This window comes from Schistocerca americana, chromosome 7, assembly GCF_021461395.2.
Source record: "Schistocerca americana isolate TAMUIC-IGC-003095 chromosome 7, iqSchAmer2.1, whole genome shotgun sequence".
NCBI lineage: Eukaryota > Metazoa > Arthropoda > Insecta > Orthoptera > Acrididae > Schistocerca > Schistocerca americana.
The window spans coordinates 552,244,873-552,269,030 of NC_060125.1; the positions used below are offsets into that span (position 1 = coordinate 552,244,873).

Here is a 24,158-nt window from a genome sequence, read left to right on the forward strand (position 1 = left end):
CTTTTCCTAAAGCCAAACTGATCGTCACCTAGCACATTCTCAATTTTCTTTTCCATTCTTCTGTATATTATTCTTGTAAGCAGCTTCGATGCATGAGCTGTTAAGCTGATTGTGCGATAATTCTCGCACTTGTCGGCTCTTGCTGTCTTTGGAATTCCCCCCTGCGGGTCCGGGGTAAGAATAGGCCCGAGGTATTCCTGCCTGTCGTAAGAGGCGACTAAAAGGAGTTTCAACCGTTTCGGCCTTCCATGTAATGGTCCCCCTTGGGGTTTGACCTCCATTTTTCAAAAGTCTACAGAAGTACGAGCCTTTTGGGGAAGGACACCTTACATGGTGTACCACTGGTCCTAAGTGCACTAAGACCTTGGCACTCAGCCTTGCACCGGCGTTGTAACCATACCCACTATTCCTCAAATTGGGCCTAAACGCCTGATGGGTTGTCCAAGTTACGCCCATAATGCATCTCCATCTGCACCAGCGATCATGATGGACTTCCCATGGCACCAGACATCCAGCACGGTAGCCAGCCCGTTGTGGTGGGGTCGTCATGTACCCTCTAGGTTGTAGCCCCCTGACAACACAGGGATCGTACTGCCGATACCTGAGCTGCACCCTCCCCACGTCGGCCAAGGAGTAGATGCCCGTCTCCTTGGGGCATCAGGACTCCCGGTAATGGTCATCCTGCCAGGTGGCACTTGCTGCGGCTGGGTGGCGCCCGTGGGGAGAGCCCCTGGTCGGAGTGGGTGGTATCGGGGCGGACGTTTCGCAGATGAAACGTCAACACGTATCAGGTCGCTCTGCGGCCGAGTCTTTCAAAAGAAAAGGTACCGTTTCTAGTTCTGGTTCTCCTGCCCTTTCCCCCTTGGCCACTCCATGGGAGGAGGGACAGGCCCGCCGGCTTGGGGCGAAGTACTTCCCCCGCTATTTGGTCTGTTCTCGAACCGATGGGGGGACGTTCGCCACCTCCATGCCCATGTTCTTTGTTCAGCACATTGAGGACGTCTTCGGGGAAATCGAGGCTCTCAGCAAGATGCGATCCGGGTCCGTTCTTATCAAGACCACCCCCGCCACACAGTCGGCGGCGCTCCAGGCGTGCGACCGCCTAGGGGACATCCCAGTATCCATTGTCCCACGTCTGGCACTAAATAGGACGCAGGGGGTTATTTTTCATCGTGACCTCCTGCTACAATCTGATGAGGAGCTCAGGGCCAACCTGGAGCGCCGCGGCGTGTATTTCATCCGGCGAGTCCAGCGCGGCCCCAAAGACCGTCGCATCAACACCGGGGCCTTTATCCTCGCCTTCGAGGGGGACGTTCTCCCGGAGAAGGTCAAGGTGATGTGCTACCGGTGCGACGTGCGACCTTACGTCCCGCCTCCTATGCGCTGTTTTAGGTGTTTGCGCTTTGGGCACATGTCATCACGGTGTGAGGCTGAGCCCCTTTGTGGCGATTGTGGACGTCCTCTTCGTGAGGAACATACATGCACCCCACCACCTCGGTGCATTAATTGTCCTGGCGTCCACTCGCCTAGATCCTCAGACTGCCCCACCTATCAGAAGGAGAAAAAGATACAAGAAATTAAAACTTTGGATCGGCTCTCTTATTCTGAGGCCAGGAAGAAATATGACCGCCTTCATCCCGTGCCATTGACCACTTCGTTTGCCTCAGTTGTGTTCACTCCTTCCGCGGTATCCTCACCCCTATCCTGTCCCCCCTCCGCCTCCTCCGCCCATCAGGGGGCTCTGCCTCCGCCTCCCAAATCCCTCCCTTCCAAATCCTCCTCCCCCGTGGCCCCCACCCCCTCTGCCCCAGGGGCCACCCTTCCTCCTCCTCCTCCCCCCACGCCACCTGAGAAGCGATCCTCTTCTCAGGCGTCCATCGGGGAAACGTTCCGGACCCCAGCTTCCGAGGTCCGGCGTTCCAAAACGGACCCCGCGCGTGAGGACCTTCTTCGGGTCCAGCCCACCATCCCTGTGCCTCCTCGGCCTTCCAAGAAGGCCTCAAAGAAGAAGTATCTATCCCCCTCTCCACCCCGGCGCGTTTCGTCTGACGCTTCATCCGTGAGTCGCTGCTCCCGGCCGTCCTCAGTTTCGCCGGGATGCTCTGCTGCCAGGCGCTCCGCCGGCCTTTCGTCGGCAAATGATGCGGCCCCTCCTACACAATCAGGGACAGCGGCCGCAGCTGGCGACGAGTCGATGGAACCGGATCCGCCTCCCGTCGGTTGTAGCGTTGTTCCCTCGCAACCTGGCCCTCCGCGGCCGTCGAGGTGACCAGCTCTTCCCCCGTCTCGTTCCCCCAACTTTTTGACTAGCAATGGCGTTGTTTCATTGGAACATAAGAGGTATTCGATCTAATCGGGAGGAATTACAACTGCTCCTCCGCCTGCACTGTCCGCTCGTCCTTGGTCTCCAGGAAACCAAGTTGCGCCCGACTGACCGTATTGCCTTTACCCACTATACCTCGGAGCAGTATGACCTCACCCCTGTGGACGGTATCCCAGCTCATGGTGGGGTCATGTTGCTCGTTCGGGACGATGTCTATTACCATCCCATCCCATTGACCACCCCACTCCAAGCAATAGCTGTCCGCATTACTCTTTCTGCTTTTACTTTTTCAGTTTGTACCATCTACACTCCACCGTCATCTGCTGTTAGTCGGGCTGACATGATGCACCTGATCGTTCAGCTTCCCCCGCCGTTCTTATTGTTTGGCGACTTCAATGCCCATCATCCCCTTTGGGGCTCTCCTGCATCCTGTCAAAGAGGCTCACTCTTGGCGGATGTCTTCAACCATCTCAATCTTGTCTGCCTCAATACCGGCGCCCCGACTTTCCTCTCGGACTCTACTCATACCTACTCCCACTTGAACCTCTCGATCTGTTCTACCACTCTTGCTCGTCGGTTCGAGTGGTATGTCCTTTCTGACACCTATTCGAGCGACCACTTCCCCTGTGTCGTTCGTCTCCTGCACCACACCCCATCCCCATGTCCTTCGAGCTGGAACATACTGAAAGCTGACTGGGGACTTTACTCCTCCCTGGCGACCTTTCCGGACCACGATTTTCCCAGTTGTGACAGTCAGGTCGAATACCTCACAGCTGTTATTATCAATGCTGCCGAACGTTCCATTCCTCGTACTACTTCTTCTTCACGTCGCATTTCCGTCCCCTGGTGGAACGAGGCTTGTAGGGACGCTATCCGTGCTCGACGACGTGCCTTACGCACCTTTCGCCGCCATCCTACATTGGCGAATTGTATTGAATACAAACGACTCCGAGCGCAATGCCGTAGAATCATCAAAGACAGCAAAAAAGCTTGTTGGGCCTCTTTCCCCAGCTCCTTTAACAGGTTTACTCCCTCTTCCGTCGTTTGGGGTAGCCTGCGCCGGCTGTCGGGCATTAAGGCCCACTCCTCGGTACCTGGCCTGACCTCAGGTAATGAGGTCCTTGTTGATCCTGTGGCTGTCTCCAACGCCTTTGGCCGCTTTTTCGCGGAGGTTTCAAGCTCCGCCCATTACCACCCTGCCTTCCTTCCCAGGAAAGAGGCAGAAGAGGCTCGGCGACCTTCCTTCCACTCGCTGAATCTAGAAACTTATAATGCCTCCTTTACTATGCGGGAACTCGAACGTGCGCTTGCACTGTCCCGATCCTCTGCTCCGGGGCCAGATGCCATTCACGTTCAGATGCTGGCACACCTTTCTCCGGCGGGCAAAAGCTTCCTTCTTCGTACCTACAATCGCGTCTGGACCGACGGTCAAGTCCCCAGGCGTTGGCGTGACGCTGTTGTTGTTCCTATACCCAAACCCGGGAAGGATAGACACCTTCCTTCTAGTTACCGCCCCATTTCTCTTACAAGCTGTGTCTGTAAGGTGATGGAGCGCATGGTTAATGCTCGGTTAGTCTGGATTCTTGAATCTCGACGACTACTTACTAATGTCCAATGCTGCTTTCGTCGCCGCCGCTCCGCTGTTGACCACCTTGTGACCTTGTCGACATTCATCATGAACAACTGTTTGCGAAGGCGCCAAGCGGTAGCCGTGTTCTTCGACTTGGAGAAGGCTTATGATACCTGTTGGAGAGGAGGTATCCTCCGCACTATGCACAGGTGGGGCCTACGCGGTCGCCTGCCCCTTTTTATTGATTCCTTTTTAACGGATCGAAAGTTTAGGGTACGTGTGGGTTCCGTATTGTCCGACATCTTCCTCCAGGAGAATGGAGTGCCTCAGGGCTCCGTCTTGAGCGTAGCCCTTTTTGCCATCGCGATCAATCCAATTATGGATTGTATTCCACCTAATGTCTCAGGCTCTCTCTTTGTCGATGACTTCGCGATCTACTGCAGTGCCCAGAGAACATGCCTCCTGGAGCGCTGCCTTCAGCGTTGTCTAGACAGCCTCTACTCATGGAGCGTGGCAAATGGCTTCCGGTTCTCTGCAGAGAAGACGGTTTGTATCAACTTTTGGCGATATAAAGCGTTCCTTCCGCCATCCTTACATCTCGGTCCCATTGTTCTCCCATTCGTGGACACAACTAAGTTTCTAGGGCTCACGTTGGACAGGAAACTGTGTTGGTCTCCACATGTCTCTTATTTGGCGGCCCGTTGTACACGTTCCCTTAATGTCCTCAGAGTTCTTAGCGGTTCATCTTGGGGAGCGGATCGCACTGTCCTGCTTCGCTTGTATCGGTCCATAGTCCGGTCGAAGCTGGATTATGGGAGCTTCGTCGACTCGTCCACTCGGCCATCCCTCTTACGCCGGCTCAACTCCATCCACCATCGGGGGATACGCCTTGCGACCGGAGCCTTCTACACTAGTCCTGTCGAGAGTCTTTATGCTGAAGCTGCCGAATTACCGTTGACCTACCGGCGCGACGTACTGCTGTGTCGGTATGCCTGCCGGCTGTTGTCTATGCCTGACCACCCCTCTTACAAGTCCTTCTTCGCCGATTCTCTCGACCGTCAGTACGGGTTGTATGTGTCTGCCCTGCTGCCCCCCGGAGTCCGCTTTCGTCGCCTGCTTCGACAATTGGATTTTGCCCTCCCTACCACCTTCAGAGAGGGTGAGAGCCCGACACCACCTTGGCTCCAGGCTCCAGGTCATATTTATCTCGACCTCAGCTCACTCCCGAAGGAGGGTACTCCGGCTGCAGTGTATTGCTCACGGTTTGTCGAACTTCGTGCTCGCCTTGCCGGTCACACCTTTATTTACACCGATGGCTCCAAAACTGACGATGGTGTCGGCTGTGCCTTTGTCGTCGGGGCCGCCACCTTTAAATACCGGCTCCTCGACCAATGTTCGAGCTTTATGGCCGAGCTTTTTGCTCTCCATCAGGCCGTTCAGTATGCCCGCCGCCACCGCCATTCATTGTACGTACTCTGCTCTGACTCACTCAGTGCTCTTCAGAGCCTTGGAGCTCCCTATCCGGTCCATCCCTTGATTCAACGGATACAGCAGTCCCTCCATTCTTTCGCTGATAATGGTGGTTCTGTCAGCTTTCTGTGGGTTCCCGGACATGTAGGAGTGCCTGGGAATGAGGCTGCGGATGCTGCAGCCAAGGCTGCAGTCCTCCTGCCTCGGCCAGCCTCCCACTGTGTCCCGTCATCTGACGTTCGTGGGGATGTATGTAAGAGGCTTGTGTCGTTGTGGTGGGATGCTTGGTCATCCCTCCGAGGAAACAAGCTCCGGGCAGTCAAACCGCTCCCAACTGCTTGGACAACATCCTCCCGACCATCTCGGCGCGAGGAGGTCCTTCTGACCAGGTTGCGCATTGGGCATTGCCGGTTTAGCCACCGCTACCTGCTCTCCGGTGACCCGGCCCCGCAGTGCCCTTGTGGTCAGGAATTAACAGTGCGCCATGTTTTATTGTCGTGTCCCCGTTTTAGTCAATTTCGTGTTGTCCTGTCCCTGCCATCTACTTTACCGGATGTTTTAGCTGATGACGCTCGAGCAGCTGCTCGTATTCTGCGTTTTATATCTTTAACTGGCTTGTCCAAAGACATTTAACCTTTTTACTTATTTTATCTGCATCTTTGTCAGGTCCTTCTGGTGTCCCCCATCCCCTTGAGTTTTAACAGATTCCATGTGCTCTAACAACAGTGACTGGGCGCTAATGACCTCAGCAGTTGAGCGCCCTTAAACCCAACAAAACAAAAACAAAAAAAAAAAAAAAAAAAAAAATAAAAAAAAGTAGTCTTTGGAATTGTGTGGATGATGCTTTTCCGAAAGTCAGATGGTATGTCGCCAGACTCATATATTCTACACACCAATGTGAATAGTCGTTTTGTTGCCACTTCCCTCAATGATTTTAGAAATTCTGATGGAATGTTATCTATCCCTTCTGCCTTATTTGACCGTAAGTCCTCCAAAGCTCTTTCAAATTCCGATTCTAATACTGGATCCCCTATCTCTTCTAAATCGACTCCTGTTTCTTCTTCTATCACATCAGACAAATCTTCCCCCTCATAGAGGCTTTAAATGTATTCTTTCCACCTATCTGCTCTCTCCTCTGCATTTAACAGTGGAATTCCCGTTGCACTCTTAACGTTACCACCGTTGCTTTTAATGTCACCAAAGGTTGTTTTGACTTTCCTGTATGCTGAGTCTGTCCTTCCGACAATCATATCTTTTTCGATGTCTTCACATTTTTCCTGCAGCCATTTTGTCTTAGCTTCCCTGCACTTCCTATTTATTTCATTCCTCAGCGACTTGTATTTCTGTATTCCTGATTTTCCCGGAACATGTTTGTACTTCCTCCTTTCATCAATCAACTGAAGTATTTCTTCTGTTACCCATAGTTTCTTCGCAGCTACCTTCTTTGTACCTGTGGTTTCCTTCCCAACTTCTGTGATGGCCCTTTTTAGAGATGTCCATTCCTCTTCAACTGTACTGCCTACTGCGCTATTCCTTATTGCTGTATCTATAGCGTTAGAGAACTTCAAACGTATCTCGTCATTCCTTAGTACTTCCGTATCCCACTTCTTTGCGGATTGATTCTTCCTGACTAATGTCCTGAACTTCAGCCTACTCTTCATCACTACTATATTGTGATCTGAGTCTAAATCTGCTCCTGGGTACGCCTTACAATCCAGTATCTGATTTCGGAATCTCTGTCTGACCATGATGTAATCTAATTGAAATCTTCCCGTATCTCCCGGCCTTTTCCAAGTATACCTCCTCCTCTTGTGATTCTTGAACAGGTATTCGCTATTACTAGCTGAAACTTGTTGCAGAACTCAATTAGTCTTTCTCCTCTTTCATTCCTTGTCCCAAGCCCATATTCTCCTGTAACCTTTTCTTCTACTCCTTCCCCTACAACTACATTCCAGTCACCCATGACTATTAGATTTTCGTCCCCCTTTACATACTGCATTACCCTTTCAATATCCTCATACACTTTCTCTATCTGTTAATCTTCAGCTTGCGACATCGGCATGTATACCTGAACAATCATTGTCGGTGTTGGTCTGCTGTTGATTCTGATGAGAACAATTAGGTCACTGAACTGTTCACAGTAACACACCCTCTGCCCTACCTTCCTATTCATAACGAATCCTACACCTGTTATACCATTTTCTGCTGCTGTTGATATTACCCGATACTCATCTGACCAGAAATCCTTGTCTTCCCTCCACTTCACTTCACTTCACTTCACTTCACTGACCCGTACTATATCTAGATTGAGCCTTTGCATTTCCCTTTTCAGATTTTCTAGTTTCCCTACCACGTTCAAGCTTCTGACATTCCACACCCCGACTCGTAGAACGTTATCCTCTTGTTGATTATTCAGTCTTTTTCTCATGGTAACCTCCCCTCCCGGAGATCCGAATGGGGGACTATTCCGGAATATTTTGCCAATGGAGAGGTCATCATGACACTTCTTCAAATACAGGCCACATGTCCTGTGGATACACGTTACGTGTCTTTAATGCAGTGGTTTCCATTGCCTTCTGCATCCTCATGTCGTTGATCATTGCTGATTCTTCCGCCTTTAGGGGCAATTTCCCACCCCTAGGACAAGAGAGTGCCCTGAACCTCTATCCGCTCCTCCGCCCTCTTTGACAAGACCATTGGCAGAATGAGGCTGACTTCTTATGCCGGAAGTCCTCGGCCGCCAATGCTGATTATTTATCAAAATTTAGGCAGTGGCGGGGATCGAACCCGGGACCGAAGACGTTTTTGATTATGAATCAAAGACGCTACCCCTAGACCACGGGTACTAGAACCACTATTTGTGGTTCAAGATTATTTAGTAGTTATGTGCAGCATTCAACAAGCCTCTGTGATTTCCAAATTTAGTTATGTTGTCTTATTTGAACAAGAAGAGAATGTCTGCTCTCTCACAAAAGTATACATTATTACTATGTTTTCCAGGTCTGCGATTGTTACAATGTCACTTTTTAGGAATTATTTTTCATCACTAAAATATAAATAATTCCCCAACAGCATCATGTTCGTACCAGTACTCTTGATAATGTCTTGTCCATATATCTCTTTTAATATTAACTAGATTTTGTGTCTAATTACCCTGTGTGTTAGTGTTTGTCTTTTGTGTTTATTGCGTTCAACGTTGGAAGATGAATCTGTCCCTAGATTCCTTATGTGCCTATCATGAAAGCAGGCTAGCATAATTTTACTGTTGTGTATAATGGTATTAAATGCAGTGATACGCCTGTTATGCAAATGTTGGTATTCATGTTAGTGATATTTTTTAAAAGTTAGTGTCTCGTATCAGACACCAGCAGCAAGACCCTTGCACAGGCTCATTGAAATTATTATTCTTTATATTAACTTAATGTAACCACCATAAACAAGACAGTCAGTAGAATTGTAATCTTGTGTTACTACATATTTATAAGTATATGCTGAAAGATGTAATACAGCAGAACTAGTTATTCAGAAGTTGATTTGAGATATTGGTGATGTACCATTCTGTTGACGAACACTATTATCATGCATTTCAAATATTATGTAACAAGTAGCAAAAAGGTTTCTTTTGTCATAGTGCCTTCTATTTTACTGTCCAGTCTCGTCATTGTTTTGTGTCTTTCAAATGCTTATGTGGAAAAATTAGGAAACTTTTGTATGTGCTGTTACTAATATATTTGCATAGGAGACTTTACTGTTAACCAATAGCCACAATTATATTTAACAATGACTGCACATAGCACATACAAAGTTGGACAAATAAGGAAACATCGGGAGAAATGCTTGCTTGAACATAAATGCGGGTGCTAGCTGAGCTTCAAGGTTGTGCTGTTGTATTTGATCATGACCACTACCTGTGCAATGTCCTCAGTACATTGCAAATGACAGTCGTAATCAGTTTTCTGTTTAGTTGGTTGTGCATTATGTCTGAGCATAGTGAATTTGAATGTGGGAAAATTGTTGGCACTCGTATGGTGGGTGCTTCCCTAACCGAGGTGTTTGGTATTTCAAGAGGCATCATATTGAAGATTTATACCACCTATAGGGAAATCAGAAAACATTGTTGGCGAAGTCACAACACAGAGACAAGTATGTGTTAAGAGATCATTGTGGACGGTCATTGAAGGCAATAGCAGTGAAAAATATGATGATGGCAGCAGAAAAAGGCACAACATAACTGAATGTTGAGCACATGAATACTCTTGCACCAAAACAACGCAAAAGTAGCTCCATAAGCAGGGAATTGCAGGATGTGGTGTAATTCCGAAACCATTTTTAGTGATGGAAATGCCTGCAACAGGAAAATGTTGTACTGAAGCCTTGACTATGGTAGTGGGAGAATGTGATTGGGTCGGATGAGTCTTGGTCCACAGTTTCCGTCTCTTCTGGCCTAATTTACCTACCAAGAGTGAAACACGGTGGGGGTTCAGTGATGATTGGGGTCATCTGTATCATAGTATTCCTTGGGCTCCATGGTTACTGTGCAAGATTGCCTTACTGCCACGGATTATGTGAACATTTTGGCTGAACAGGTCAAACCCGTGGTACAGTGTTTGTTCCCCAATAGTGATGCTGCCTTTCAAGATGACATGACCACTGTTCACATCATCCAGGGTTGGTTTTGTGAGCACAAAGATGAATTATCACATCTCCACTGGCCACTGCAGTCGCCAGATCACAGTATTATTCAGCCTTTATGCTCTATTTTGGTGAGAAGAGTGTGTGATTGCGAAAGATATAAGATTCTGTTGGAAACTATACAGGACATGTATTTATCCATTCTGAGACTCCTTGAAGTAGTTTTGAATGCCAGTAGTTTTCCTACAATGCAGTAGGCATGGTAATGTTTTCTGTTCATGGTGTTTCCATATTTTTGTTCATGCCCTGTACTTTATGTATATTTGCCGATTTTATACTGTGTTTTTCTTGTTACAAAGAAAAATTTATGATGACCTCTTGTTTTTAAAATAGTCGCAGGTTGACTCGTCAAAGTTTGTTACTTACTTCTGTGAGCAAGTACTTCGCCAGTTTGGTGAGATAGTATCAAATGAAGATGGAGTAGATTCACAGCTGGAGATTCTTAAGCTGTTTGCTGAACTGTGCACACATTGTGGACCTCTAGAAAATGCTGAATCAAAAGTTGATAAGGTCTTCCAAAGGCTAGTGGTAAGTGAAGATCAGAGAGTGACCTTTCATTAGTACATACTTCATGAAACGCTGAATGCCACCATAATCATCAGTTTAGTGGTTGTTAGTCGACTGTAAAACAAATCTTGCAATATAACCTTGGTAAACTCAAAAGTTGTACTTTTGCTATGTATTTTTCTATTTGTTTTTAAGCGTGGTTTTACTTGTACTGTTAACTGGTTTTTTGTGTTGCTTTTATTATGTGGAATAGAGCTTTTGCACATTGGTTAGCCGCAATAAGTTTCTTTGCAGCTGTGTTCAATGTACTAACTGGAAGTAAGTTCATAATAAAAGCTGAAACAGTAAAGATAATAATGCTGTTATATTGCTCATTAGTATGTCTCTCTTTTGGGATATTTTCAATGTTACATGCCTGTCATTGTTTTACTTATATTGCTATTACGTGTAGTTAAATAAAATAAAATTTACAATTTTCTTTTTAAAGGAATACATGCCGTTACCTCCAGATACTGAAGTTGAAGGGTCAACGCAGGAGCAGCCACGACTGGAATTTTCGTATGTCGAATGCCTTATGTATGGCTTTCATCGTTTGGGACGTCAGTGTCCAGAGTACCTGACAAAGGACCTGGAAAGACTGAAGGATTTTCGGTTTAGGTATGTTACAACATAACCGTGTAGTAAAAATCATATGATAAGCACCTGCTATTGTGAACAGCCAAGCATTTTTATGTACTGTTCTTCAGGGTGATTATAATTAAAGCTAAACTTTCAAACCACCGTAGAAGTAACACTACTGTTTGAAATGCCATCAAATTGCAACAGAGTTTTATAGGAGAAGGGAGAAAAATAAATAGTTACAAAATGTAGCAATAGCTGGCACTGTAAGTATCATAACTTAATAGTGGTAGACTACAAATGACAAATGAATCATACAACAATCATAAGGTGTACGTGTGACGTTAAACAAACTGTACTACTTAGTGTGCATGGATGTACAGGTGTGATACTGTAAGCCCATCCACCATGGCAAGCTAATATTACATTGGATGAGAAAAATCAGTTTTTAATTGTCCTAAGGCCAAAACTGCATAAAAAGTTTCAACTACAGCGGTTTTTAATCGTCCTGAGGCCAAAAACTGCATAAGAAGTATCAACTACGTCGGTTTTTAATTGTCCTGAGGCCAAAAACTGCATAAATACCAGCAATCAAAATGAGAATGGATTATTAATGTCTGTGTGACTAGCACAAAACATGTTCAATATGCTGCTCATCGTTTCCTGCAACAAGTTGAAATCGAGAAAGAGCATGTTCCACAACTGATCAAAGTGTCTCTGGGGTCACATTCAGAATGTGTTGCACAGTGCATGCCTTCAGTGCAGCTAAGTTTGCAGTCGGAACATTGTACACAGCATCTTTCAGGTAGCCCCACAGCCGGAAGTCACACGGACTAAGATCCGGTGATCGGGATGGCCAGGCTGCAGGGAAATGGCGGCTGATAATTCTAGCTTTACTGAAATGGCACTTCAGCAGCTGCTCAATTGGATTTGCAATCTATGGAGTTGCACCATCTTGCATAAAAATGATCCCATCCACACATCCATATGTTGGAGAGCTGGAATGACGTGGTTGCGCAAAAGACACTCATAGCACTTACCAGTGACAGTACAGATAACAGGACCAGAAGCACCTGTCTCTTCCAAAAAATATGGCCCTATAATCAATGATGCTGTAAACCCGCACCACACAGTGACCATTTCAGGATGAAGTGGTACTGGTTGATTTGTGTGTGGATTTTCCATTGCCCATATTCGACAGTTCTGTGTATTTGACATATCCTGTCGGATGGACGTGGGCTTTGTCTGCCCACAAAATCTTCCACGGCCAATCAAAGTCCACTTCCATGCGAGCTAGAAATTCTAAAGAAAAGTTCTATCTTGCTAGCAAGTCAGCAGGAAGCAACTCGTGTACATGGGTAATTTTGAATTGATAGCAAGGATGTTTTATAGGATTTTACGCACCATGCTCACACGTATGTCCAATGCTCGGGCAATTCTCTGTCCACTACGTGTTTGCACACCACCACTCGCCTCCTCCTGCATTACTGTGGCTACTGCTACCGCTGACGTTGAATCAGTTCGTTTCCTCCCTCTACGAGGTTGCACACCAAAAGAAACCGTCTTTTCGAATTTCCGAATCATTTTCTCCAGACCCACAGCAGTCATCGGACCAATGCCTTTTATCAAAACCTTCAGTGTTTGGAACTTCTGCAGAGTGATGTGTGCACAGTCATCATTCTTCTAATAAAGCTTTACAAGCAGAGCATGATCCTGCAGTGACACAGTCTTGGCAAACATCGCAGGCGCGAATGGAGGAAAAGCCGTGTACCCAGTGTGTTTATACCAACTTCAATGGGTCATGTGCATGACACGTGTTTTCATTTATGTATTCTGACACATACAGTGTCATCTATTGACCAAATTTCACACTTTTTTTTCTCTCTCTTTTTCTTTTTTTTTCTGCAATACGTTTTCCCCCTTGTCCGATAATATTCCATTGCAATTTGATGTCATTTTGACCAGTGTTGTTACTTCTATAGCATTTTGAGAGTTTAACTTAAACTATACTCACCCTGTATATTTTAGCAGTGTTGTTGCCATTATCTTATAAGTTTCATTATTTTGTCTTGTATGCTGGACAGTGTCCTACCACAAACAGGATTCTAACCTGGGAATGAAGAGCTGATAAAGCATTTAAATATGTTGTCAACATGAAGCATCAAGAGCCAGTAGAACATTTTCTATAGAAACATGATATATGTTTACAGTTTTTAGCAGTCCATTGCAGCTACAAATGAAATTGAGGCAACAAGCAAAATAAAATATTTTGTAACAGCCCACTGGAGATTTGACATTAATTCATAAAAATGTTCAGCATAGAATCCATACCAACCTGTGAAAGGTTATGGGAAATTGTGGGCTGACCCTGTGTACACTAGTAAATCCAATGAGTAGTGCTCACATTCAGTAATGGTTACTTAAGAGCATGACATCCTACTTGGATGCTACATACCACATTTATAGATAGCTGTTGTAGCAAAAACAGCCATTACATGGTATAACTATCACAACTCAATTGTTTTGGGCTTAACCAGTGCAGTGGGATTGTTTGGATGAACACTTGATTCCCATGCTGCTCTTAGGCTGGAATACAGAGCATTTCAATTCAAAATATCAGCTTCACAAGGGATTGAGTGGCCATGTGGACCTTAACATGTAACCCAAATGAAGCTCAGAAGTCAGCAGTCTTCTATTGATATAAAAGCTGGGTTAAGTTCTAGGACACAGTTGTCTGAAAATTTGTATCATATCTACAGGAGAGGGAATGTCTAAGAAAATGTAGAATATTTATGTCTCTAAAGAATTGTCTTTAGTACATGAGATAAGGGAAAGGCAACCACTTGCATACAGTACATTGATGTGCAGAACACAGTAACTTGTAACAGAAAACAGCAGTCACACTAGCTTTCTGCCTTAGGCATGGGATTGTGCATTTAGGTGTGCGTGCGTGCTGTTGCTGGAAAAATGGCTAGTGCTTCAAGGCTAGTGTAAATACTGTTTTCTGTTAAATGTTGCTTCACTCCACACATTGTGAGCGGTTGCCTTTCCTTTATTTTAGGTGAAGAAAAGAAAGAAAAAAAAAAAAAGAAAAAAAAGAAAAAAAAACTACTAGTGCATTACAGATCATGAAATTTCTAAATTAGAGAAAGTTGAGTATTGTATCATGATGGAATTGTGCCTTGAAGGGGTTTAATGTCTTTAGATCCTCTGAAGTTACAAGCAGAATGGGTAGATGGGTGTGTTATAGAAGTAGCAAACATTTTGAAACAAGTGCATGAAAATGCAGAGAAGACAGGTGCCTATATTCTAACATTTTTTGGTCCTGCTTGAACATATTGCTACCGGATGATTATTCAGTTGAAAGTACACTAATGGATTCAAAATAATCATCTGCATCATAAATACTAGAAGTATGGTCATTCTTTGTGTATGTGTGATGGCTGTACTACATGTAGGAAATTTGGTCTGAGAAGAGTCGCTGGCTTCTCCTCCCCCAGTATCTGTTAGAACTGAATCAGGTGTGATGTCTCAAGCGTCAAAAATTTGCTTATTCTACACCCGCATGTTGTCGCACTAACAAAATAATAATAATAATAATAATTATTATTATTATTATTATTATGCTAACCTACTCATGATTCAGGTGCAGAGTAAACATCCCCATCATCACATATTAATGAGTGCTCCACATCTGACCTGAACACCCATGGCTCCTTTCGCTTATGATGATCAATTTGGTATGTGGGCTAAATAAACTAAAGATTTGAAAACAATAAATAAGGATTTGTCACTATGGATTATCTGTCTTGAGCTGGCTGTGATCTAATAAAAAAGAGTACTTATTTCTTTATTAAATGTTGACACAACACATTGTAATCAACTTGTAATGTTATTACTTTATATTGTTGCAATGGAATCAATGGGAATGATGAGATTGCAATTCACATCTCTTTCTCTACATTAATTCGTGATCTGTAGTTCATGTTGATGACTTCCAGTTCTGAAAAACGTATCTCATACGAGTAAAATACTGCAGAAGGTATCAAAAACCATATGCCTTGTTATCTGTTTGTGGATACTGTTGCTTCACCAAGCTCCAAACTTCAGGTAGTGATGAGAAAATCAATTTTGATTTCATTGTGCAATCTGAAGAAATATAAACAAATTGGTCTTATTCGTCAGTGGTAAGTGTTGATGAAAGGTATGTACTGAAAGAATCTTTGATCTAGTTGCATTGATCAACTTTTTCTGGAACGTATTCAGAAAGTAATCACGGAGTTAAATGGTCCATGAACACAGGCTACAATTCTTCACTCAAGTAAAAGTCAGTCATCTAAAACTGTGTGAAGAGCAGGGAAAATGTAATGTTATCTTTATCATCGAACTTTTTCTTCCACAATAGTAAGTTCTTTGAGAAAGGTGAAATTTTGCCTGACAATTGCAGAATGTTGGCCTCATTATCTTGAAGTAAAGTGATACATGCAACTAATTGAATGTTTCAAAGATATAACAAAGATAAGCCATCATCATAACAGTCACTGTCTATGAACGTCTCAAAACTCAAATATTTCTCATGAACAAGGTAAAAGTAAAGTTCACGTCTGAATCCATATGCCCATTTCAAGAAATTCACACGTGAAATCCGGTGAGAATTGCTGTAATAAAATTGGGAAATGTGCTCAGCCTCCATATCAACAAATATTTGTTGAAAGCATCTCGACTTCAGTGGTTGACGTTTAATGAAGTTTACGTCTTCGATCACCGATTTAAGAACTTAATCAAGGAGAGGGCCCATGCATTTTGATGTCAGGGCTCCATAAATAAAAAAGAAAATGTGTCCAAGTAGCATGAGAAGCCTCTTTACAAATCAGAGCCTTTAATCCAGTGTAACAACCAATCATACTACAGTCTCCATCTGTACATACACGTACATAATTTCTGCAGTTAGTATTTTCTACCATAAAAGAATGTAGTATTTAGAGTTCTGTTGATTTTGTTCCAAGAGTTACTTTCCTGCAGAAAAGATTCACGAATATTGTTGTCACATATATACCACTTGTAACAAATTCGATGTGTGTCATTGTAGTTGTCTGTAGCTTCATTCAAATGAATAGCGACTTCACCATTACGTGTGAGTTTTTCAATCGATTGATCGTTTATGTCGTAAGCCATATAGAGTTTTTGATGACCAAGAGAGTTTTTACACAAAAGCACACTTGCCAGCTGCTTAGCAATTGGCTCACCTATCATCATAGACATCTTGTCCAGAGCAGCTGGTAAAATAAGATCTTCCGCTATGATGTGAGGTTTTTTTGTTCTTTGCTACTTGGTAGTCAACTTTTTAAGATGAAAGAAGAGCTAGTAAGAGTCACAGCTTGTTTAGTGAAAGTTTCTTGGTCCTCTCGTTTTCATTAACTTGCAGGACAAGTATTTTTGTGGTTTGTTTACCAGATTACTATGAATTGACTCCAAATGTTATTTCATGTTATTAAGAAGTGTGCTCTCAGAAGCTAGACCCCTACCGTAAGGCAGAGACGCCCCTAGGAACTGCGATTCAAGTTTGAAAACTCCTGCAATACAAGACAAATGGGTAGCTTTGAGACATGAAGTAGTGAAGGCAGTAGAGGATCACAGAATTGGGAAGGCCTAATATGATATCCTTGAACAACTTTGAAGAAATTGAATTTAATTGATGAAAGAAGGTAATATAAAAATGCAACAAGGTGACAGGTGAAAGGGAATACATACATTTAATAAATGAGATGACAGAAAGTACGAAATGCTTAGGCAGGAATGGTTGAAGGACAAATTCAAGCATGCATGACTGAGGGAAAGATAGATGCAGCATACAGGAAAAATAAAGATGTCTATGGAAATAAGAGAAGCAATTCTGTAAATATCAAGAATTCAGTGACAAGCCAGTACTAAGCAAAGAAGAGAGAGCTGCTTGTGGAGACCTGTGTAACAAGGAAATCGATCCTGAAATAAATGCGTGGAGAAATCTAGATTTTCATCATATTTCCTGTTGCATTACAGATCATTATTTTTATTCAACTAATTGGTTTAAATGTAAGATTTTTATTTCTATTCCTTTGTCACATATTTTTAATCATTGTATCAGTTTTTTCATTTGCTCTCATTTTTCTTCTTATCATTCTTTTTCCGCTTGGAACCTTTGTTCATGCGATTTAAATTAATTTTATGTATTAATTTTGTTTTAATTTCTTTTGTTTTATTATCCTGTATTTCTATCCATGGTACTGTAGTCAACATTTCTTTTCCTCATTTTGCTTGAATTTTGTTGTACTTATAACCCGTTCTTTCGTTAAAATCTTCATCTGCGTTGTTTTGTCCATAGAGCAGCAGGAATTTATATTTTAAATGTTTGTGTAGTATCACAATAAAAAAATCGCATTTTGTAATGAAAAATACATTTTTGACACAATTGCGCAGTGGTTAGAAATATTGTTCTGTCTTTTGTTTTTTAACCATTATCAACATTTTCAAATGTTTAAATATTATAATGGGTAAATAAATATAATTGAATTCACATTCAAAAGAATTATGAGAAGAAACACAATTATGTAAAGAAAAAAATTAGAATAAATGAAAAAGTTCGTATGGTTTTGAAATGATGTGACAAAGGTGTAGAAATAAGAAATTGCGTGTAAACCAAGTAACTGAACAAAGTCATTTCAATAAAGATTTTAAGAAAACTTAAAGCGGCTTACGAGATTCAAACCAAAACCTTCTGCATGAGAGCCCCTTCCCTATCCATTACGCTATGCGACCAGTCCATAGTTTTCAATTTTTTTAAAGCTATTGAACATCACACAAAATTCTGAATTTTTTTCATCTATTAATCTCAAATAAGGACCCACCATAGTATTGAACTTCTGCAGGTTGTGGTATCTGCGACCTTAAGCTACATCAAGTACAGATGGTTTCAAAATGTTGATCCCACCACTGGGGACATCTCCTTGTCAGAATGCCACATCCAGTGGTATGCCTGTGATACCTACACTTTCACACACTGATAACAAAACACCCAGTGTAACATCCATGGAAAAATGTTTAATCAGAAGGAATTAAGACATTTCTTGGTATAGTATTGATCACAGCTCTTAATGTAAAGATGTATATTGCTGACTGTTTTACTGGAGGTTGGCTAGACTGACCCCCTTTCTTCAAGGATTTTCTGTCATGCTAATTTTTGTGAATGTCCACCAACTTTGTTACCAGCTCGAAATAATTAAAAGCTGTGGTATTGATGGCTAACAGAAAAATGAGAGTATTAAGTGTTGAAGTGGTCATTGCATTGTTAACTCACCTCCCTTGTCCCATTCAATGGAGTGTATGATGCACTGTTTACATAGACAAATTGTACACACTAATTAGTGTTGCTTTCTAACAATTCACTCAAAAAACATTATGATTTTATGTACGGATCAGCTGTAGAACTCTGCAATGGTTGAAGAGTTTAATGATGAGAGAATTCATAAGGAATTTCATCAGATCAATAATGTGTTTTGATACCACCATTTTGTGTCTGCAACTATTGACATTTGGGTAATGTATGTTAGGAATCGTGAGAGAAATTAAAGCGAAATTTTCTGTCAGAAGTATTTCCAGTGGTAAAAGTTGAAAATACAAAATGCAAAATTTGTATAGCAGTACTGCGAGTTGAGTGATCAAAATGTTTCTCATTATTAGTGGTCAGTTAATTCTTCTAATACTCTGAAGCAGAACAATTTCAAATGTGCTACTGAAAATAAAAAAATGTAGGTTTTGTAATGTTAAATCAGTTTTACTGTGGTTTGTTATAACAGTATTTCCAATAAAAGTGAACAGTGGTGCTATTCCCAATTGTTAAATGTTAAGACATTATAATGCTTTGAAAATTCAGAGTTTGTTTGATACCAAAATGTATTATTTTCCAGGCTACAGTACTTTGCCCGTGGAATCCAAGGTTACATTAAAAAACTAAGAGAAGCCCTTCAAGGCAAGAGCCCTGAAGATCTGCGGAGTGAAGAAAACAAAATAAAAGTTGTGGCTTTGAAGACGACATCTAACATAAATACGCTTATTAAAGACCTGTTCCATAGCCCACCAAGCTATAAGAGTGATATAATTCTTTCATGGAAACCTACAAATTCATCAGCTGCTGTAAGTGAATGTTAAGCTAGTAACTCTAAAAACAAATATTGATAAGTATTAAAAACTTATTTAATCAGGCATTTATTGTTCTTGCAATAATTATCTGAGTAAATGATAGTAAATTTTTAATGAGGTATACACTCCTTCAGAAAGCAGATTTGTGAATATCCTATTTTATCATATTGTTCTCAGAGTAATAAGCAATATTTCAATTCCCAGAAAGAAAGTACTTCACCTGGTCAGAAACGTCACACACCGATAACTTTTACAAGTGGAGATTCAAGTGCTTCCAAGCAACCCAAGACCGATAAATCTCCAAGGGAGCTTTACCAGCCACCTAGTGGGAAATACAGCAACAAAGTTTCAAGTTACAGTAAGTGTGAACTTACTTTTTCATAATACTTTCTTTATTTCTATCCTTCAGTATCAAATGTGATAAGCAATGAATTGAAAATTATTGTACTCCTTTTACAAATCGTTAATGAGATTTCCTGTGCCACACATTGTAATTATCAACATTCCTTTTAAATCCCTGGTTCAAGATACTTTTCTTGTAAGTATTGAAGAATACGATATAAGCTGTCAACATTGACCAGTGACACCAGTATGGCGAACTTTCTTTGGACATGAAAATAGTTTTAAAAAATCTGGCTTACTTAACCTGTATTCAGTCACCAGTGTCTTACTGCATCATATTCGGTGGCAACTCTTCATTGAAGCAGAAAGTGTTTGTTGCACAGAAGCGAGTAGGATGGATGCTATGTGGTGCCCACTCCAGAACTTCTTGTAGACAGTTCTTGAATCAGTTAAGCATACTGCCAAGAGCTTCATAGTAAACATATTCTCTTATCAAGTTCATTATCAGCATTCAGTGACAGTTGAAAACCACCAGTAACATTTATATATATAATATTAAAAGGAGAAATTATTTGTTCTTTGCTGTCTCTGACAGAAATACAATGTCATCAGAAAAACTTTTCATTCCTTGTCCCAGTCAGTATTCATGTTTAGTTACCTGTACTGGTTGCTGGTTGTGCAGGTAAAGTTACATGGGGTTAGACTCGAACCCTGTCTCATTTCTTTCTCAACTTCTGTGCCACTTCCATTTTCGTAATATCAGTCAAGCTACTTTACGAGTTGTAGATAACCTTTCGCTTGTCTGTGATCACTTTTGAGCTTTCAATAATGTTGGTTAGAATGCACTCATTGTAATTCTGTAGGTACCAGGCATGAAATACAAGAGTGCAAAAGGTCATCTATAATTTGCACAGAAGCCAGGTTGCAATTCTAAGTGTTCAAGAACATAAAATGGGAAGGCAGTAGTTGAGAAGGGAGTGAGACAGGGTTGTAGCCTGTCCCCAGTGTTACTATGTTACTCAATCTGTCCAGTGATCAAGTAGTAAAGGAAACAAAGGTGAAATTTGGAAATAGAATTATAGTTCAGGAAGAAGGGATAAAAACTTCTGATGTAATACTGTCAGACAGTGAATGACTTTTGATAACAGTTTAACAGAATAGATAGTGTCTTCAAATGGGGTTATAAGATTAATATAAAAAGTAGAACAAGGATGATGAAATATAGTTGAATTCAATCAGGCTATGAGGAAGAAATTAAGTTAGGAAATGAGGCACCAGAAGTAGACGAGGTTCACTATTTGGGCAGCAAAATAACTGACAATGACTGAAGTAGAGAGGATATAAAATGCAGACTGGCAATAACAAAAAAAGTGTTTCTGACAGAGAGAAATTTGGCCACATATATACATAATAAATTAAAGTTCCCTGCCATGTTTTGCTGCTTGTATGTGAAGGCTAATCTCAGGAACTACTGCGGGGATTTTGGTATGTCTTTCACTAACAGATAGACTCACATATGAGGAAGGTTTGTGAACACAGAAGATAGACATAAGGCCACACGACAGCACCACCAAGTAGGTATGAGACCACTGCATGATCTGCACAGATTTTTTGGTACAGAGTTAGTGTTAAATATTAAGGGATGTGAATAGAAATCCAGGAAAAGGTTACCCACAAAATCTACACAGGACTGCTGTGTAGTTGAACGGCCAGCAAGTGGCCGTCACTTGGGCTGAACTCCATTGTGGCTGGGCAGACCAGGCTGAACTGGTGCTGCACATGGGCAGCTGGCAGCTAGCAACTGGCTATAGTTCTTATTGAACTGGCATTGTGGTCTGGTAGACCGGGACTGGCATTGTGGTTGGGTAGACCGAACAGTGCAATAGCTTGCAGTTACTGTCATAGCCATGAGATGTCACTCTGAACACCAGTTAAATATGGAACAGTTAATATTCGTGCCTGCTGAGAATATTTCAGGCTTGTGCTACATAAATTGGTTAAGTTATATTGAAAGCAAGGATATTCAGTTACCTAACATTGTTCTCTGAATTTTAATAGTAATTCCATGCTGTGGCACAGCTAACGCCAGACTAGTAGCCCAGCCACAGATACTTAATATTACCTGTGCAAGGCCAGGGTGAATCATTAGTAAGGTATAAATTTAAATGTTAAAATGTGTGTTCTGAAGTTATTTGCGGAAGTGTTGCCTGTATGGAAGTAAAACATGGACGATAAATGGTTCAGATCAGAATAGAATGGGAGCATTTGAAATATGATGCTACAGAAGAAGTTGAATTTGGAAATGAAGTCTCCAGAATCAAGTTTATCGTGCATCAACTATGGATTTAGAGTTGCAATGCCCATCTAATGATAAAATTACTTTATGTAATATTTTTGGGGAAATTTTCCAGTTGCATAATTTGTCATGCACTGGTCAGCTAAGTTAACACACCCATTGTGTCATTGTCTTTGAGGATAACTTCTTGCTTTATAGCCATTGTTTTTTCTTCTCAATTTGTTGTAGTTCATCATAGTAAACACTACAAAGTGTGTAAACATTTTTCTTATCTCATCATCATGTCATCAATAATTTATCATTCTAAAGGTCTTACACTAATGAGTCTCCTATAATGTTTGCCGACCTCAAAGCAGCTGGCATATCCTTCCTGTTATTTATAACTGTACCAATACTGTCATTAATGTAAGAGATTAGAAGCTCAAATAACTGGGGTCCTGTATTACACTTCTTGGTAAAAATGGTATACACTTTGTCAAAATATCACTTAAGGAGAAGAAAAGTTTCAGGTGCAAGAGAACATTCGTTATATTGTGACTCAAATGCACTGTCATTTTCTGTGTATGCTGTAAACATTCATTATATTGTGACTCAAATGCACTGTCCTTTTCTGTGTATACTATAAAGCAACATAAATAGCCACAACTTGCTTCACAGAAGTAGAATGATTTGATTCCAAAACAAGCAAGTTTCAATGGTATATACTGTTTTCACAGTAACAAGTACTTATCAGTAGATAATCCTGATTTAGGAGTATAAGTCTTTTCAATTTTTTTCTGGAAATTGGTAACTGCAGTTTTCACTTTGTATAATTCAGCAAAATACCATGTACCTCAGAATCCAAGATGAGGTTTTTTCCCAAAATTTCGTGCACATGAAAAAAGCCTACGTTTGGAGGTGACGAAAGGGCAAAGGACATCTGAAAAACATGAAGTTATCTAGGATAGCTTTCAGTGGCTCACCGATTGAATGTTTTGAAAATATTAAAATGGAAGTAGTGGCTGTTATGCATGAGAAACATAAAGAAGGAATGGCAGTTTCCTGTGATGTCATCTGAAATAAAGCATGTGTATTGGCACAGGAAAATGATGTCCAATTTAAAGCCTGCTCTGGGTGATGTACTAGGATGATGTGGCACAATGGACTTGTACTACAATGTCATACATTATTTACTCGGTGTCTTCCAGCATTGTATGTGGAGAAGTTGCTAGAGCATCAGCAACACTTTTTAAGACTGAGAAGGGAACATGCATGCCTTTAAGGGCAAATCAGAAATGCCGATGAGACTTACATTTACTTCGACATGGCATGCAATACAACAGTTGAAGAGAAGAGTGCTAAAAGTGCATTGGTTTGCACACTGTAGGCAGTGAGAAATCTCTAATCACCATAGTGTTGTGTGTGCTTGCCAGTGGAATAAACATGTTGTCGTGGTTCCACCTACTTATTTATTTGTTGATTGTTGATTGATGATTGTCCTCAGTATCAATGTACTGCGTTACTACACTGGATAAAAAAATGTGTTGTGGATTCCTATACTGACTACTGCCAATTATGTAGCTGACAGGTGCACAGTTGTGTTTCATAGTACTTTAATTTCACTGTTCGCAACCCCCCATTAATACTAAGTTATATGGCCAGTGCCCTATTGTTTAAACTTTCCATAAGCCCCATTAATAGTTTGCAGGCGAAGCTCCACATACTGTTACAATAGTTTAATATTGAACAGCTGCAAGCAGTAAAACCTAACCACAAAGTTCACAGTTCTTGAAGAATAATCGGGTACGTATGGAGCAGACACTGTCACTTTTTTTACACATGGCCTAATTGTTTAACACTTATTCCGCAGTTAATTCGAAGCAGTGTTGTTCTAACAAGGTTACTTGTCTGAAACTCAGCCATACACTGACTGTCTCATGACCAAAAATCGGGCCCTTACATATTGTCACAATAATCGGTACTGAAACTACACATTGTTTGAAGATAAATTTACAGAAATTACAATTAAATCTTAACTCACTAGACTAACTGAATACATCAAAAAATTGTGTCTTTTTAACAGTTTCTTGTACTGTGGGGTTTAGGCTGAATTATTTGTTTAAATCATGAAATTAACAAATATAGTTATGCAAACAATACTTTTGACAAAACTGTTAATTACTTTG

The 24,158-nt window shown here is 41.8% G+C and overlaps 1 protein-coding gene across 1 annotated transcript in view; it reads left to right on the forward strand.

Moving 5' to 3' along the window:
• Positions 1 to 24,158, forward strand: part of LOC124621778 (apoptosis inhibitor 5) — a 91,273-nt gene that overhangs the window by 37,695 nt on the left and 29,420 nt on the right. The window contains exons 6-9 of the mRNA XM_047147214.1: positions 10,389 to 10,583; positions 11,050 to 11,219; positions 19,124 to 19,349; positions 19,560 to 19,713. Of these exons, the coding sequence (XP_047003170.1) occupies positions 10,389 to 10,583; positions 11,050 to 11,219; positions 19,124 to 19,349; positions 19,560 to 19,713 (745 nt within the window). The remainder of the gene's footprint in view (positions 1 to 10,388; positions 10,584 to 11,049; positions 11,220 to 19,123; positions 19,350 to 19,559; positions 19,714 to 24,158) is intronic.